Here is a 20075-nt window from a genome sequence, read left to right as displayed (position 1 = left end):
GCAATATTATGGACAGAGGACTTTTTAGCCAGAAGCTATGGTTTGCTGCTTTTCACTTCACAAGACATTAACTGATGAACTGGAGTCGTATCGATTACTTGTGGCTTACTGTCATGTTTTTATCAGCTCTTCAAACTCTCATCTGACGGCACCCATTAACTGCAGAGGATCCTTTGATAAGCAAGTGATGTAATGCCAAATTTCCCTAAATTTTGTTCTGTTGAAAAAAACTAAACAAAAAAAAAAAAAAAAAAAAAAACTCCTCTACATCTTGGAGGGTCTAAGAGTGAGTAAATTTTAATTTCTGCATGAACAATTCCTTTAAGCACGGGGGTTTCTAGAAAAGACTTGGATTTTAAAAACTAAATCTAAAAATAAACTAGGTATTAGGGCTGTGTGATATGATGATATATATCGGATGGACGGAATAAAAAATCGTTCCATATTATGCTCTATTGTTTATTTTGTGGTGTCGCAAAATACATTGTTTACGGTAAACTTTTTCATCATTTGGATGATTGCAATTTTACACGCCACCACTGGGATGCAGGCAGAAATGTGAATAACAGAAAAGCGAGTGAACGGGAGACAGAACTGAGTGGCTCTGTGCAAGAGAAGAATCAGCCAGCACAAAACTAGTGTCTGTAACGTTACTCAGAAAGGTAAGGAAAACAAATAACACGTTCTAATAAATTAACTCAAGCCACTAAAGGGACAGGGTTAGCTGCTTGTTAGCAGTAGCCTGTTATATTACAGTATATACAATTTCACTTACCACATAAACAGAGTAAGGAGAGATGACTGAGGACGATGGCAAATGATTTGCAGATCATGAGCACCACTAACAAGCATCTAATCTTAATCTAATCTTGTAAAATGTGTGGTAAGTACTGCTGCTGTAGTATACTCAGAGCATGTGTGATCGCAAATATCAAAAGTGAAAGTAAAATGGGTTTGTGCATTCAAAATCAATGCCACGCATATCAATAGCTGCTCCCTGATGACCGCAATTTATATACAGTATAATTACCCAAAGATATAACTGTGAGAGAAAGTATTTTTCTCCTATCTCCTAATTATTCCGTAGAACAGGTCATTTTCGAACACGGTATTGGGATGCTGCGGATCGTGGGGGAAGAGGGGGTGTGGGGTTAGTGCATTAATGAAAATACTCGACTCCTGGTACACAATCCCAAGATGAAAACATTAAACAACATTTGAGTTGCCTCTTTTATATCACAAATGTCAGGGCAAAATAGAGGAGGAAATCCACCAGGTAGCAGAAAAGGTACCTATATATATATATATATATATATAGTATATATATATATATATATATATATATATATATACATACAATATTTCACAAAAGTGAGTACACCCCTCACATTTCAGCAATCATTTTAGTGTATCTTCTCAAGGGACAATACTATAGAAATGAAACTTGGATAGCAGTGTATATTTACTGTCCCCTAAAAATAACTCAACATGCAGCCATTATTGTCAAAACAGCTGGCAACAAAAGTGAGTACACCCTAAGTGAACTTGTCAAAACTGTGTCCAAAGTGTCAATATTTTGTATTAGCACCACTGTTATCTAGCACTGCCTTAATCATTCTGGGCACGGAATTCACCAGAGCTGCACAGGTTGTTGCTGGGAGCTGCTGGATGTTAGACACATGGTGCTTCTCCACCTTCCGCTTGAGGATGCCCCATAGGTGCTCAATAGGGTTCAGGTCAGGTCATCTTCACCTGCACCTTCCTCAGCAAGGCAATTGTCATTTTGGTGGTGTGTTTTCATCATCCAAATGATGAAAAAGTTTACCGTAAACAATGTATTTTTTGTACCAGCAGCACTCATGCAGCCCCAGACCATGATGCTACCACCACCATGCTTGACTGTAGGAGAGATACAATTTTCTTGGTACTCCTCACCAGGGCATCACCACACATGCTAGACACCATCTGATACATGCTAGACACCAAACAAGTTTATGTTAGTCTCATCAGACCATAGGACATGGTTCCAGTAATTCATGCTCTTGGACAGGTTGTCTTTAGCAAACTGTTTGCGGGCTTTCTTGTAAGCCAGCTTCAGAAGAGGCTTCCCTCTTGGATGACACCAATGCAAACCGACTTGTTGTTGCAGTGTGCAGCATATGGTCTGAGCACTGACAACCGGACCTTCTACTTCTGCAACCTCTAAAGCAATGCTGGCAGCACTCATGCATCTGTTTTTTGAAGCCAGGTTCTGCACCTGACGCACAGAACGAGCACTCAACTTCGTTGATCGACCCTTGCGAGGCCTATTCCGAACGGAACCCGTCTTGGTAAACCTCTGTATGACCCTGGCCACAATACTGTAACTCAGTTTCAGGTTGTTACTGAACCACTTATAGTCTAGGTCATCTTTATGGAGAACAACAATTCTAATTCTCAAATCTTCAGAGAGTTCTTTGCCATGAGGTGCCTTTATGAACATGCAGTGGTCAGTATGAGAGAACTGAACTCAAAGCACCAAATTTTAACTGTTCTTATACAAGACACACAACTTTGTATGGTCCTGTCAAGCAGACAAAAACATGAACATGGACATGTGGCTTTGCATAGTTAAATGACATATTGCTGTTATCACTTAGGGTGTACTCACTTTTGTTGCCAGCTGTTTTGACAATAATGGTTGTATGTTGAGTTCTTTTCAGGGGACAGTAAATATACACTGCTATACAAGCTGCACACTGACTACTCTAAAATATATCCAAGTTTTATTTCGATAGTATTGTCCCTTGAGAAGATATACTAAAATGACTGCTGAAATGTGAGGGGTGTACTGTATATATATCGTGATATATATATGTTGTTATCCTGGTATGAGATGACTTATATTGTGATATGAGTTTTTTGTCATATTGCCCAGCCCTACTAGATATATAGATATATTAGTGTTTTTAAAAGACTTACAGCACTAAGTACCTTTTAAAGTCAATCCACTACAATGAATTGAATGAAACACATTTCAGGTTACCTTACTGACTACCTTACTGATAAGGCAGTGGGGTTACATACAGTACTAAAACAAGGTATTTACACCATAGTCTCCTAAAATGACACACAAACATAACTACCCAGATCACATGGCAAACATGCTGTGCACAATCAATAGCAACATTAACAGTGTCATTATCACTAACATCTCTGCCAGCCTGCCTCAGGCTCAGAATGTAGCAGAATCTTGGATAGCTGTATCTAAGATTTGTGAATAAAGCAAGAAACCAGCTACACTCAGAATGAAATACATACTGTTAGCTATTTACTGCAGAGTAAATACTAGAAATAGTATGTGAAACAGTGTGCAATATGCAATACTAAGCCTTCAAACTGTGGCAAAAAAATTGGATTTCGTGTTTGGCTGAGATCGTTTTAATTTCTGTTACATCATTTTGGAAAAGAAAAAAGAAAAAAAGTGTTTCCTGCAATAACGCTAACCTTTTTTCAAAAGATATTTTTTGTTATTATTATTTTAGACCAGGGGTGCTCAACCCTTGTCCTGGAGATCGACTTTCCTGCAGAGTTCAGCTCCAACCCCGACCAAACACACCTGAACCAGCAAATTAAGATCTGAAGGAGCACTTGATAATTACAGACAAGTGTGTTTGATTAGGGTTTGAACTAAACTGTGCAGGAAGGTCGATCTCCAGGAACAGGGTTGGGCACCTCTGTTTTAGACCCTATTTGTGGAAAGTGCTAGATACAGTATTTTGCACAGTACAGCTATAGTTGTACATGGCACCTTTTGGCAAATGTTAAGGTAACGTTACAAGGTCTTATTAATTAAAGTTAGTTAATGCAACTAACATCAATTAACAATGAGCAATACATTTGTTACAGTTTTTATTAACCTTTGTCAATGTTTATTAGTACAACTGTTTATTAGTAGTTCATGTTAGCTCAGGTCCATTAAATAATATTAACACAACTTTTGATTTTAATAATGTATAACTATATCCTGAAATTAACATTAACTATGACTAAAAAAGGTTTTATAGGTATTTTTATTGTAAATTCATGTTAACTAATGTAATTCATTTTAACTAATGAAACCTTATTGTATAGTGTTAACCACTGTTAAAGTTCCACTGAAGTGCTTTGAAACATGCATCGTTATTCTATGTGTTGACGTACTTTCAATTGAAACAGGAAGACAGGGTGGGAAATATCCAGCAGTCCCACCCCTTTTTAAATAGCCAATAGTGTTTCGTTTATATCACAGCTTGGGCCAGAGCCGCTGAGCTTAGTAAAGCTCCATTTGACAGCGTATGACAGCCACAATCTCATCCATATCGCATTATCTATATCAGTGGTTCTCAAACTTTTTTTATACCAAGTACCATCTCAGAAAATATTTGGCTCTCCAAGTATCACCATGATGACCAACATTAAAATACAGTAACGTAGTAGGCCTAACTATTCAGCTACAGCTCTGCATAGTTCAAAAATGAGGCAGATTTATTCCTAATAAGAATATTTTTTGTTGTCAGCCAGTTTAACATTGTAAATACAGTTTGAACATTAACACTGCACTGTGCTTACATACAGGTAAATAAAAAACTTAAATAATGATCAAATTAAAATGTGTTGTACCTAAAAGTTAAATAAAAACTGTACTGTACTTAAAAAAAAATAATAATAATAAACCTTACACAAAAAAGATTAAATTAAAATGTATTGTGTTTTAACATTAATTTATATTTAATTTAGTAATTAGTAATTTAGTATTCCTACCACACTTTGAGAACCACTGATCTATTTATAAAATAGCATTCTGTGTAGAATTCAAATGTGTCCGATACATTTTGTGGTCTGTGCAGACTCGCGTATATAATTTTTGCTCTGTATTACTGAGTCTCTGACCAGAGACTGTGTGCGTGCTGCAACGGTTTGTGTGACACAAAGCGAAACCAGACTTCATTCACCCCAGCAGAATGTCTGAATCGTTCGCTATCCCCTATATTGAGCACTATGTGCCATTTATCATGCTGAATATTAATTCTGTGAACAAGTGACCAATTTCGGTCGCTGCTTCAGCATGTATTTACAGTGTAGGGGGCGGGACGCTTTGGATTCTAGAGAGCATTGGATTGGACAGTAAGTTGAGATGCTGAAGTGCAGGGTGATGTCATTAAAATCATTGATCCATACTGGTGGAAGTTAGAGACTGTAACGGTGTGTTCACACGGGGCGTCATCGTCAACGCTTCCCATTGACTTTGAATGGGTGACGTCAAGCGTTGCCGAAAAGAATTGTGGATCCGTCGGCGGCGCTTCACTGGTGTTGCTCGCGGCAGGAGTTGAGAATTTTTCAGGATTTCAGGATCGCTCTATGCAAATACAGTAGCCAGGCGGCAGCCAATCACGTTCATCCTGTTCAAGAGCAGCAAACTGAGGATAAATTTTAAAATGGAGGAGAAACTAATTATTGTGGTGGGCAATCACCCGGTCCTTTATGACCAATCACTTTTTATGTACCGGGATTCATACCGGAGAGACCAGGCGTGGAAGGAGGTGACAGAGGCCGTTGGTGAATCTGGTGTGTATTGGACCCGTGAATGACAACTACCATACATAGAATGTACCGCCAAGAAAAGCGTGCCATCAGCCATCAGAAATTTAGGTTAAATTTCATATAAAAAATATATACATGATCAGAGTGGTGGGTGATTTTTTACTATTTATTATATATAATAAATATACAAATATATACAGGGTTTTTATATTATTAATGTTATTAAACTGTTCTTTTCCCCAATATTCATATTTATTTCATAACTACACATTTTATAAATAATTGACAAACACGTGTATATAAAGGAACTGACAATGAAGCTGTATCCGAGTTTTTGTTGTTGAGTTCCTATCTAATTTCATTGGCTGACGCTGCTATGACCATGGCGTCAGTGCCAAACTTCAGCCACGCCTTCCGTCAAGCATTGACGCTGACGCCCCGTGTGAACACACCGTAAGTTTTACATGCTTATATCTTGTAAATGCAAATTTTGCACTGAAAGCGCCTCTCTTCATGTGATCAGTGATTCTGACTCCTGCTTCAATGTGCTGTGGTTCTGCAACACGCGCTGTATGGAGCAGACGCTTTGGAGCAATGCAGACCATGCTCTCGCACAAATGTAACCACCTCAAATTTTAACTCGCACTTTCTCAGAAAATTGTCGCAAGTCTAGAGCCCTGTTAATTTATATTAAATTCAGTGATTCCTCTGTGTACCACTAGAGGGATCCAGTGAGAACCAGTGATCTATGCTAAGCTATGCTAAAAGTGCTACCGCCAGACCCAGAGATCAGCTGAATGGATTCGAAAATGGTAAAACTCAACTGTTTAACTCTAGGGGAGTTGGAAAATGAGCTATTTTCAAAAATAGTGGTGTGTTCCTTTAAGGCTAACATATTCATACTAAAAGCCAAAAGCATTTTGATTTCATAGGGATTTCATTTGATTTCATGATTCACTTTAAATATCTAACCCAAAATGTTGAGTATCCTATGCATTCACATACTGCAGAAATAGTAAAGGTTTCAATCATAGCTAGGGTGTGAGAACAAAAAGGAAAGTGGATGGGAACATACAGCTCCCACACACAAAGAAATGGATCAGGTGTTCACAGCTTGATGAGAGAACAGAAGGCTCTCAGGCATGAACATTTACCATTTAACAAGACACTTCATAACCACAACATTCATTAAAACAGAAACGTGTGATCATTCCAACAGTTTAATGCTACAGTAAGACTCTGGCTCTAATACTCAGATCGTTCTGCCAAGCTACCCATCTCAGAGGTATTGATTCACTTGAGTCTGAATTAGGAGTGTAAAAGAGGTATGAGGTCAGCGTTTTCTCACTTGCATGTGTGTGTGCTATTCTTGAGCTGTTGCCTCCTCGAACACTATGTCCTCTTTCTGCGTTGCCCTCCTTTAATATGTATGCAAATATAAGTGGATATTTATACGTCAATCCATACCTGTTCCCGGGTAGAACTTTGTGCAATTTCCATACTCAATGTCCTCTTGCTTTACATCAAACTGTGGCAAAGCAATCTCATCCATCTGAACAGGGTCTCCAGACTGCCACATAAACACCAGATCCTTTGTGGTATAGCCGACTACATACACACACAAAAAACACACAACATTAACATGGACATTTCACCTCATCCTTATATATATATATATTTTTTTTTACATTTCTTAAAAATAATATACAGTAGTTTTGTTTTATTGCAGGATTACCAGTTTGTGTGTGCATGTGTTTATTTCACTTACAGCTCTCTAACTGCATTTTGCAGAGCTGGGTGTCCATAGGAAACAGTGTTAGATCCAGAGGGCAAGAAAGAGTGACAGACAACCTGAAAAAAAAAGCAATTTTTTTAAAGTTTAGAACAGACTGTATGTGTATGAGACAGTATGTGAAAAGAGGATAGACACGCACACACAAACAGACACTGCAAGGTTCATTAGTCCTGGGTGCATGTGGAGCAGCAGTAGCAGATGAGAGAGAGAAAGGGGGAAAGAAAGAGAGAAAGAGAGTAAAGGAGGCTGTGGGGTGAGATTCTCACTCTAAGGCTCTCTCACACACACGCACACACACATGGCAAAGCTAAGATGAAGCATATTCTCTCATCTTCCACAAAGACCTTTTCAGCTTGGGCAAGTAGCCATAGCTTTAGACATCCTGCTATCTAAATATGCTGCGGTTAAGGATCAGAACAGAATAAATAGCAAGAAAAACAAGATAAATGTGAATGTGAGAAGAATCATTTCAACAGCTCTTTCAGCAAAGCAAATGTAGCAAGGACACATTGCCAGAGGTGCAATAAGCATTTTGTATCTGTGAAATAAATAAACTCCAGGGCCAGATTTGAAATGGAGGGAAATAGCACTGTGAAAACTTGAAATTGAACATTTGACATGCTTTTATGTTTCTATTATACAAGTAGTATGAACAGTTTTTCTTCATATTTATCTTTTTATACAACTACAAATACTGTTTAGGGCCTATTTTAATCTACTGCAAACCATCTGGTGAATAATGCATTAAACACTGATGTTCTTTGATACAAAACTTTCTGAAACATCATAAGGAGATTAGATTATTAGATTTGGAAATGAACCCATTTGATATGAAAATAAATCTAAGGATGGTGACTGTTTTAAGACTTCATGGGAAGCCTGGCTTACTTTAAAATTTAATCACAAAATGCAGCAATGTCATTCATCTACACTACCATTTCTACACTACCCAAGTCTGGGGTTGGTAACTTTTTAATGTTAGAGTCTCTTATGCTCACCAATGCTGCATTTATTTGCATATATAACAGTAATTGTTTGTATACATAACTGTTTTCTATTTAAATATATGTTAAAAAGCAATTAATTCCTGTGACAGCAAAGCTGAACAATTCAGCAGCCATTACTCCAGTCTTCAGTGTCACATGATTGTTCTGAAATCATTCTAATATGATGATTTGATGCTAAAAATATGCTAAAAGAGATATGCTGCTTTGCTACTACGAACAGCCAAATGAGCTATAGTTGAAGTCAAAAGTTTTCATACACCTTTCAGAATCTGCAAAATGTTAATTATTTTACCAAAATAAGAGGGGTCATACAAAATGCATGCTATTTTTTGTTTAGTACTGACCTGACTAAAATATTTAACATAAAAGATCTTTACATATAGTCCACAAGATAAAATACTAATTGGATTTATAAAAATGACCCTGTTTAAAGTTTACATACACTTGATTCTTAATACTGTGTTGTTACCTGAATGATCCACGACTGTGCTTTTTTTTAGTTTGTTTGTTTAGTGATAGTTGTTCATGAGTCCCTTGTTTGTCATGAACAGTTAAACTGCCTGCTGTTCTTCAGAAAAAATCCTTCAGGTCCCACAAATTCTTTGTTTTTTTTTTTTTTTTTTAGCATTTTTGTGTATTTGAACCCTTTCCAACAATGACTGTATGATTTTAAGATCCATCTTTTCACATTGAGGACAACTGAAGGACTCATATGCAACTATTACAGGAGGTTCAAACGCTCACTGATGTTTGAGAAGAAAACATGATGCATTAAGAGCCGGGGGTGAAAACCTTTGAAAAGAATGAATTTGTGTACATTTTTTTATTTTGCCTAAATATCTTCTTTTTTTTTTTTTCATTTAGTACTCTCCTTCAGAAGCTACAGAAGATACTTGCATGTTTCCCAGAAGACAAAATAAGTTAAATTTACCCTGATCTTTAAATTCAAAATGTTTTCACCCCCTGGCTCTTAATGTGTTTATTTCTAAATCCCTAAAAAAAAACACACACAGCTGTGGATCATTCAGATAACCACACAGTATTAAGAATCAAACATTTAACATTATATTTTTTTATATAATTTATATAATTTTTATAAATTCAACTATTATTTTCTCTGGTGGACTATATGTAAACGTCTTTATGTAAAAAAAATATCTTATTCAGGTCAGTACTATATAAAAATAAAATGCATTTTGTATGATCCTTTTTTTATTTTGGTAAAATAATGAACATTTTGCAGATTCTGAAAGGTGTATGTAAACTTTTGACTTAAAATGTGTTTCTGACCATGGCTTACCTCATGCTGATGAGGACATCTCCATTGCGAAAAATAAACAGGAGTATGTTTTCCTGTGTAACGTCGTGAAAATTAGCGTTTTTTTCATTGGCGAAAAACAAATCTGGCTTCCACAGGCACTGGAACATTTTAGGATCAACGGTCAATGCATCCGACTTAAAATCAGCTGGCAACCGTAGCCGTGGGTCATTCCAGCGCTGGCGCAGGAATATATTAACACGGTAATCCTGGAAATTAAACATACAACTTGTCTTGGTACAACATAGTATAAAAACAGATTAATATATTTTGAAAATCAATCAAACGTACACCATTTAACAAGGTTGTGTGCATAAATGGCTAATATGAAACAAAAAAATCTGCAAAGAAAGAAAACTAATAGTAAATTACACTAAATTAAACTACATTCGATGGATAGTACATTTTTTCTTACCATTGTGGTCTCCTGGATTGACCCAAAGCTGTTGATGAAGATGTTTACCTTATCCTCCACTGGGATACCTGCAAACACATGATAGCATGTCTTTCAGAGGAATATAATCATGGACATCAGCCATGTGTGTAGCATAGAAGACGTGTGCTATTCTCAGATTCCCCAAAGTGTGCAGTAAATACTCTCAAATGTGAGAATACTTTGTGCTCTGTTGGATGTAAGAACTCGGGACGGTAGCAGATGCCCATTGATCTAATAGAGTTTCGTTCTGACACATTCTTATTCCACCGGGTTCAGAATGACACATTCTAATTCCACAGGGTCTTGTGATCCTCAGCAACACGACGGAGGAGAATTTCCAATTACGTTGTACAATACACACTCGGCCATTCTCTGACACTGTGATTAAATTATCATTCTAATGAGGTCATCCATTATGTTATTTGTGACTTTTTTGTGGAAAAGTGCAAGTAGTTGCTTTATGAATGTACTTGAGGTCTGAGATGATAGAGTTCTTTGATAATCAGGGTATGACACAAATATATATATATTAATATATATATATATATATATATATATATTTTTGTACTAAAAATGAATGAATGAATAAATAAATAATTAAATAAATAAAACAAACAAACAAATAAATAAATATTTGTGTGTGTATGTGTGTGTGTGTATGGGTAGCTGACAAATACAAACTGGACTGTGTCCTACGATGTGACAGCAAAAATGTAGAAAAAAAAACATTAATGTATATGTATTAATGTAGTAACATACAAATAACATGAGAAAAATGTATCTTCATTCTTACAGTTACAAATAGCATGAGAGAGGTTTATCTTCAGTGTTAGAGGGTTTTTTTTTTTTTTTTTTTTTTTACATTTTTCCATCACACCAAAGGACACATTGATATGTGAACTACCCATATATTCAGTTAAACTAAATATACATACACACACACACAATTGCAAATTTAATCTGATGCATTCTGAGTAAAACAGGATACTTAAAAAAAAAAAAAAATCAATAGGAAGGCTAATGCCTAAATTGGTTATCATAACCCAATAGTCCATGCCAGCAAAAAAAGGAAGGGCATAGCCTAAAGATAAAATATGTTAGGTATCATCAACTAACAAGAAATCATATCATTTTTTTAACCAAGCCATGTTAAATGCATTAATACATAATTGCGCATTTAGTAATTTACACTACCAGTCAAAAGTTTTTGAATAGTAAGATTTTTAATGTTTTTTTTTTTTTTTTGAAATAAGTCTCTTGTGCTCACCAAGCCTGGATTTATTTAATCCAAAGTACAGCAAAATCAGTAAATTGTTTTTACTATTTGTTTCTATTTGAATATATTTTAAAATGTAATTTATTTCTGTGATTTCAAAGCTAAATTTTTATCATTATTACTCCAGTCACATGATCCTTCAGAAATCATTCTAATATTCTGATTTGCTGCTCAAAAACATGTATTATTATTATGTTGAAAACGGCTGAGCAGATTTTTTTCAGGTTCCTTTGATAAATGGAAAGTCCAGAAAAACAGCATTTATCTGAAACAGAAATCTTTTGTAACATTATAAATGTCTTTATCGTTACTTTTGATCAATTTAAAGCATCCTTGCTAAATATAAGTATTAATTTCTATAATCCCCCCCCAAAATAATATATATAAATATAAATTTATACTGACTCTAATGAATGGTGTAGTATATAATGTTACAAAAGCTTATTATTTCAGATAAATGCTGACCTTTGGATCTATCTATTCAAACAATCCTGAAAAAATTTAGTCAACTGTTTAAAACATTGATAATAATAATTAGAATGTTTCTTGAACAGCAAATCAGCATATTAGATGATTTCTGAAGAATCATGTGACACTGAAGACTGGAGTAATGATGCTGAAAATTCAGCTTTGATCACAGGAATAAATTACATTTCAAAATATATTCAAATAGTAAAAATATTTCACAATATTACTGATTTTGCTATATTTTTGATCAAATAAATGCAGCCTCTGTGAGCAAAAGAGAATTCTTTAAAAACCTTAAAAATCTTACTGTTCAGAAACTTTTGATTGACAGTGTATGTTCATTCATACTTAGTATTTCATAATATTTCATACACACACACACCCACACACGCATTATATATATATATATATACAGTCAAATATATTAGTATTTTTTTTTTAAATGTGTTATATTTTTTGGCTGTAAATGTGCAATTTTCAGTTAATCATTTTGGTAATTCATTCACTATAGCAGGGTTTATTTAGCAAGAAAAATATTAAATAAAACACTTTTATAAAAAAATAAATAAATAAATAAAAAAAGATCAAGATCTCAGTACCTTTGAAGTTTGGTCGTATTCGTGAATCATAGGTCATCAACAAGCGGTTCAGTATGTTGCTGGTTGAGTTGGCCGGGACTCTGTCCAAGTCCTCTGCTGATAACTGACTGGCAATGTCAAAACAGACACACACACACTATACTGGCAGTACATCACTTATCAAAGTCATACTAGGACATACTTGCCCTGGCAAAGAGTCAAAGCCCTCTCTGATTCAAGAACTATTCAACACATCATTCGTCTGGAATAATGTCTGCTATCAGAAAACACAATAAAAAGCACAGACACTTATTCATGCTTAGTCATATAGATTCGGACCACTGGCCCTCTCTATGGCTTGAGGCCAGTTTAACTGGATCTGTTAGTATGTAACAAAGAGTGTTGACAAGGACACAGCTGGTCCTGGACCAGTGCTAACAGAACCAGCCAGTCTGGCAGGCTCCAAAATTTATCACCAGACTTTCACTCTGCTTAACAGCACTGTAATTCTTCATGACTGACATCCATGCATCCTTGGCAACCTGAAACGATTATGGGATCAGCATACATATGTGTGAAACTGCCTGGGAGACTTACGAGGGACAGATGACTTGCTTGCCCTTTTTCCCCTTCTTGGGTTTGCCTCCTTCTTTGGCACTGCTCTCTGCAGAGAACTGTACCAACAGCAACAACAAAATCAGCCCTTTGAGAACCATGACTGCACACCTGCAAAGCACACAAACACATTAGTCAGCAAAAATACTTTTGAATGGAAGTGTGGCTTTAATGTAATTATGGCATTCATTGCTAAAAACCATGAAACATCAGGTCAGATCTGGAATAAAGAAATGTGAAGATTTTATTATGAGTATGAGTAATGATGAAAATTAGCTGAAAATTTACTCACCCTCAGGACATTCAAGATGTAGATGAGTTTGTTTATTAATTTGAACAGATTTGAAAATTTTTTTGCATTACTTAGCATCACTTGCTCACCAATGGATCCACTGCAGTGAATGGGTGCCATCATAATGAGAGTGCAAAAACATAAAAACATCACAATAATCCATTTCATCAATTATCATCTTGTAACATGAAAAGCTATGCATTTGTAAGAAACAGATCCAGTATTTGTGCATTTTAACTTGTTACTTCTGGCCAAAATATGAGTCCATAATCCATAGTAATGCTAGTGGAAAAAAAAATCCACCCCCCTCATATCAAGATGACTTTCTTTGGAGAAGACGGTATTATGGATAGAGAATATTTTAGAAGCAATAGTCTTAAAGGGATAATTCACCCAAAAATGAAAATTCTGTCAATAATCACTCAACCTTATGTCGTTCCAAACCCAGAAGACCTTCGTTCATCTTCAGAACGCAAATTAAGATATTTTTGCTGAAATCCGAGAGCTTTCTGACCCTGTATAGACAGCAATGCAACTACCATGTTCAAGGTCCAGAAAGGTAGTAAGGACATTGATAAAATAATCCATGTGACATCAGTGGCTCAAATTCAATTTTATGAAGCTACGAGAATACTTTTCGTGCACAAAGAAATAATGACTTCTTAAAGAATAAAGACAAAGAATAATGCCAATCTTAGACACACATTCACAAGAGCACCACGATGCCATGCATGTGGTACTGCTGACACAGTGTTGTGTCCTGAAGTTGAACAAAGGTCTTAAGAGTTTGGAACCATATGAGGGTGAGTAAATGATGACAGAATTTTCATTCTTGGGTGAACTATCACTTTTAATGAATTTGTTTCTTACAAACACACAGCTTTTCACTTTACAAGATGTTAAATGATGGACTGGAGTCGTGTGGTTTACGTTTTTATTAGCTGTTTGGCCTGGTGAGCAAAGTGATGTAATGCCAATTTTTTCCAAACCTGTTCTGATATTGGAAAGCCTGAGGGTAAGTTTAGCAATTTGGGTGAACTACTCCTTCATTCATTTCAGTTACTGCTTAACAATATAATTAAATCACCCGTTAAATGTGACATACAAAAGATGAATGCATGTCTTTAAAGGTGGAAATATAACAGCACAGCAGGGTTTAATAGAAAGTGTGAGAAAAGACAAAACTGAATTTTTCATTACCAAAACTTACAAACAGAATGAAACTTATGATTATATATTGTATTCTATTATATTTCTCCACAAATATAGTCACTTATTTTTATATAGGAGACCAAGGCTAGCTGTCGACCTATTGAACATTCTGACTATGATTTCCCAGGAAAATAGAAACAGTTCACTGAACACAAGTCCACCTGGAGGCATGCTGTCATAGTTTTTATGGTCTAGGTTGTCACAGTGAAACATTAAATTGCCCATTATAGGCTTTTCATAGATAGATAGATAGATAGATAGATAGAAGACATGCAAAAAGCATTAACTTTTCCCTAATTTGAAATAACTGTGAAATATCCTTGTCCTAAGTCAATTTTGGTTCTTTACAGTTTTTCTCAGTTTTTCTCTTGGTGCATTTCTCAAAACAATTCGTGCAAAGAGCACCACACAATGGTTTCCCTGCAGAACCCTAATACTTATTCAAAATCTTTAGCTCATCTCTCAAAAGTATTTATGTGTATGTCAATGAACCAGTGCCATCAGAATGAAAAGTCCTTGTGTCATTGTTCACAAACAAGACAGTAAAAATGCTTAGTCATGTTGTCAGTATAACAGTGCACTCTGTTAGTATTACCTGATGTAAACTATGGCAACAGTTTGGATGACAGTTACTGTATTAAAATGCAGAAGACTGCACTTCTAGTGTATGCCATATATCCATTTCAAAATACTGATTAAAAGAGACCGGATAGGATTCACAGTTACACTTTTACTAGTAGTAAAAAAAAAGAAAACACATTACAAAGTCATCATGATTAGAAAAGAAAAAGAAATATGGGCAAAATACAAAATTAGAAAGGCAAACACAGGCAGAACTTTGCTTTTTCATGTAGCACTGTATGAGGAATTTCAGAGAACTGGTTTATCATTTGTTGATCTGCATTCTCTATTAGTGAAAGTCAAGATTCACCTGCACAATTCATGGCAAATTTACAAGGACTTATAGAAATGTGTAAAAAATTATGCTTGACAGTTTGGATCAACCATTTTGCATTTACAGTTTTTCTCAATCACTTTGGTGCATTTCTCAGATCAGAAATGAAATTCTCAAAACTGCTTGTTCAACCACATCATCTGGTCACTTGCGGACATCATAAAAGCAGTTTCTCATTCTTTTAAACATGCTGCGATGGTGCATTCATGATATTGATTATGTACATTTGTCTGCGTTTTCCTACATTATCAGTTGCTAATGCCATGTTGCTCAAAATGTATTATATGGTTCTCTGTGCAATAGTCTTACCCCTCAAAACATCTAGTCATTAGTTCATTGTATAAGTCATTAAACGCAAAACAGCTGAACTAGTTGTCAAACTGTCAAGCATATTTTCTACACATTTCTGTTGGTCTTTTTGTAAATTTGCCATGCATTGTGCATCTTGTTTGTGAACAATGACACAACGGCTTTTTATTCTGATGGCACTAATATGTTCATTGACATAAGTACTTACTTTCTTAAACTAAAGGTTTTGAGTAAGTTACAGGCTTTTGCAGGTAATCCATTGTGTGGTGCTGTTTGTACAAATTGTTTTGAGAAACGAAATACTTATTTTGCAAATATAAAGGATGATTCGAGAAATGCACCAAAGTGACTGAGAAAAACTGTAATGACACAATGAACTAATGACTAGATGTTTTGAGGGGTAAGACTATTGCACAGAGAACTGTATAATACATTTTGAGCAACATGACATTAGCAAATGATAATGTAGGAAACTGCAGACAAATGTACATAATCAATTGCATGAATGTACCAAAGCATTCTGGAAACTTGGAACTGTGCACAAGTGACTAGATGATGGGGTTTATAAAGTAGTTTTGAAAATTTAATTTTTGATCTGAGAAATGCATCAAAGCGACTGAGAAAAACTATATAGTCGACTCACGTACGCTAGTGTTATAGCAAAAATGTGACCCTGGGTATTTTTTTTTTTTTAATTAACATTAATACATCAACTGAAAGCTAAATAACCTTTCCATTAATGTATGGTCTTTTTACAATATTTGGCCGAGACAACTGTTTGAAAATCTAAAATCTAAAGGTTGAAAAACAAATCAAAATTTTGAGAAAATCACCTTTAAAGTTGTCCACATGAAGTTCAATGTATATTACTAATCAAAAATGATTTGTTTTGATATATTTACGGAAGGAAACGTACTAAATATCTTCATGGAACATCATCTTTACTTAATATCCTAATGATTTTGGCATTTAAGAAAAATGTATCATTTTGACCCATACAGTGTATTTTTGGCTATTGCTACAAATATAACCGTGCTACTTAAGAATGGATTTGTGGTCCAGAATCACAAATAACTGACTTTCAGTTCGGAAGACAGAATTTACAAAAAATTATCCCAGCGTATGAAACAGTTCTGAACTAAATGCTTTGTAATACACATACAGGCCTATATTAAAGTGTGTAGTTAAATATCATCAGAGAAATGTCGCTTGCTTAAACTCATTAACACGGTCTCTTACAAAACCCCTGGAACATCTTGATACTCGCGCCTTGATCAGACCTTGAGAATAACGTGCGGATTAATTAACGCTAATAAGAGCTCTCGCTCCAGCGGCGGAGTAAAAAACACCCGGGACACAATCCAGCACTAGAGATCCGCAGTGGAAACACGGGAGAGCACTCACCACACCGTTAAACACTCTTGTAGACCTCCCGGCGCACACTTACACAGCAAGATAAATAAAGACACCAGTAATAAGTCACTCAGACAACTTGTGAAATCATGTTGAACCGAAAAAAGCGCGTGTCCGTGAGAACATCTGGAGATATGACAGTATAAAGACACGTAGCCTTACCTTATGAAGAAAACACAGCTGATGTTAGTGTCCCCCGCTCAAACACGCTTCCAGTAAACACACATGACTGTCATTGTATGTACATCCACACTCCGGGCTCAGTTTCGATGTGTGTGATGGATTGCGCGTGCATGCACCTGTCCCGCTGCAGTGAGGCTGCTGCTGTGCTCTCGCGTGATGAAGCAAGCGCTGTCCCGCACCGGCGTCACTTTCTCCGCCTGGATTTAAGTTACGAAACCTACCGAGCTACAATACCATTAAGTGAACTTGGAGATCTAAGGAACCTGTGTTATGCAAAATCAAGAGGAGAACAAGCTGAAGCTGTTAATCGTACCGCAGCACATAAAAATGATAGCCTATGTAAAAGCAGCCCAATTTGATCATATTATAGGCTTAAGAATTCAAGAGATGTTAGTGGTTTTGTGAACAGCTACTCCTCACCTCGATTTGTCCTTTGTGTCACATTAAATCGCAAGTCCTTTCTCTTAACAGATTTACACTGAGCCCACAGAACTAAATGAGGGCATGGGATGGGCTGTGTGCGTGTGCGTGTGTGTGTGTAAGAAACAGGCAGGAAAGATAAATGATCCCATGTGAGAATGGGAAGGGGAGAGAATAAGATTCACATAAACAATATGAAGGCACTCTGAAAATAAGATGAATTATATTTAAATATATCTTTAAATTATTTAAGATATATGACACATTTATGTAAAAATGCATGATATGCTGGTCAAATATAATTAATGTTATTCTCTCTCTTTATATAATATAAATCTTATTTAAATACATATTGAAATATTTTTAATATATTATTGGTATGTTATTTGGTATATTTTAAAAACAATATATAGTCATAAATATATATATATATATATATATATATATATGTAAATATTGAATATATATTTATATAAATATAAATAAATATATAAATAATATACATATAAATATTGATATAAATGTATATATATATATATATTTTAATATTTATATATAAATATGAATAAATATATAAATAATATACATATAAATATTCATATAACTCATAAATATATAATATTTATGATATATATAATAATAAGATGAATTATATTTAAATAATATACATATAAATATTCATATAACTCATAAATATATAATATTATATACTATATTTTAAAAACAATATATAGTCATACAAATATATATATAAATATTTATGTAAATATATATAAACATATTTTATATATAAATATTTAATATATATATATAATGTAAATATTGAATATATATATTTATATAAATATAAATAAATATGAATACATATATAAATAATATACAAATAAATATTGATATAACTCATATATATATATATATATATATTTATATTTAATATATTTGTATATAAATATGAATAAATATATAAATAATATACATATAAATATTGATATAACTCATAAATATATATATATATATATATATATATATATTTTTTTTTTTTTTTTTATGTACATATGTGTGTGTGTATGACCCTGGACCACAAAACCAGTCACTGTTTTTTGACTAAATAAGCTTTCCATTGACTAAATTAACTGACTAAATAAGCTTTCCATTGATGTACACTCTTAAAAATAGAGGTGCTTTAAAAGGTTCTTCACAGCAATGCCATAGAAGAACCATTTTTGGTTCTATAAAGAACCGTTCAGCCAAAGGTTCTTTAAAGAACCATCTCTTTCTTACCTTTTTATAATCTGAAGAACCATCTTTCACCACAAAGAACCTTTCATGAAACAGAAAGGTTCTTCAGATGTTGAAGGTTCTTTATGGAACCATTTAAACAAAAAAGGTTCTTCTATGGCATCTTGAAGCATCTTTATTTTTAAGAGTGTACGGTTTGTTAGGACAGGACAATAAAAATCTAAATATTGAGAAAAATTTAGAAAAAACATTAACTTTACTTAATATCCTAATGATTTTTGGCTTAGAAGGAAAAACAATAATTTTGACCCACACAATGTATTTATGGATCTTGCCATGCTACTTAAGACTGGTTTTGTGGTCCAGGGTCATATATATAGAGATTTAAAGAATCTTATTTTAATATACTATATTGATAGGTTAATTATGTATAATAACAGAAGATACTCTGATCAAATAAAACTCATCTTATTTTCTCTCTATACATACATGAAGCTATAGCATATAAAACTTTGGTGCATAGGTCTGAGAAAGCCCAGTACATATACAGCGCAACTGGGAAATAAAACCCTACAATTGTGTTTCAGAATTTGTGAAGCCATTCTGCTCACAGCGTGGCACAACGCCAGCATGCTGCAGAGGAGACACACACAAACTCACTCTCGCTCACACACACACACAGGACAGCTTCATGATGGTCTTTACGAATTACAAACTTACCTCAGCACTTCAGATGCTGTAAAACATCAGCTCTCACTCCTGTCACGCACACACAAACTTGTGGTAGTTTCACAGGTGAATTATGCTTTGAAGAATACAATTACAGTGAGTGACTATCATTCTTATAATAGTGATCATTACACAACATCATACGCTCAGACACTACAAAACAAGACAGATGCTACGCCAAATATGGGACATGATTTCATGCCTTATACACATATACAGCACACACACACACACATATACAGACACACACACACACAGACCATCTGTC

General features: G+C 34.7%; 1 protein-coding gene across 2 annotated transcripts in view; it reads right to left on the bottom strand.

The window, feature by feature from the left end:
• Positions 1–17891, bottom strand: part of glrba (glycine receptor, beta a) — a 33606-nt gene extending 15715 nt beyond the window's left edge. Inside the window, exons 1-8 of one of the 2 annotated variants that reach the window (XM_051105694.1) lie at positions 17840–17891; positions 17399–17682; positions 13038–13166; positions 12462–12568; positions 10098–10165; positions 9665–9891; positions 7331–7413; positions 7030–7170 (exon numbers count right to left, since the gene is read on the bottom strand). In XM_051105694.1, the coding sequence (XP_050961651.1) occupies positions 7030–7170; positions 7331–7413; positions 9665–9891; positions 10098–10165; positions 12462–12568; positions 13038–13156 (745 nt within the window). In that variant the 5' untranslated portion in view covers positions 13157–13166; positions 17399–17682; positions 17840–17891. Of the gene's footprint in view, positions 1–7029; positions 7171–7330; positions 7414–9664; positions 9892–10097; positions 10166–12461; positions 12569–13037; positions 13167–17398; positions 17719–17839 lie in introns of those variants that run through there. The other variant, XR_007827429.1, reaches the window with a different exon arrangement.
• Between the last annotated feature and the right edge of the window lie 2184 nt (positions 17892–20075).

Source organism: Labeo rohita, chromosome 1 (assembly GCF_022985175.1).
Source record: "Labeo rohita strain BAU-BD-2019 chromosome 1, IGBB_LRoh.1.0, whole genome shotgun sequence".
In the NCBI taxonomy this organism is placed as follows: domain Eukaryota; kingdom Metazoa; phylum Chordata; class Actinopteri; order Cypriniformes; family Cyprinidae; genus Labeo; species Labeo rohita.
Note: the sequence above shows the minus strand (reverse complement) of the source record. Positions and strands in the feature narration are given on the sequence as shown.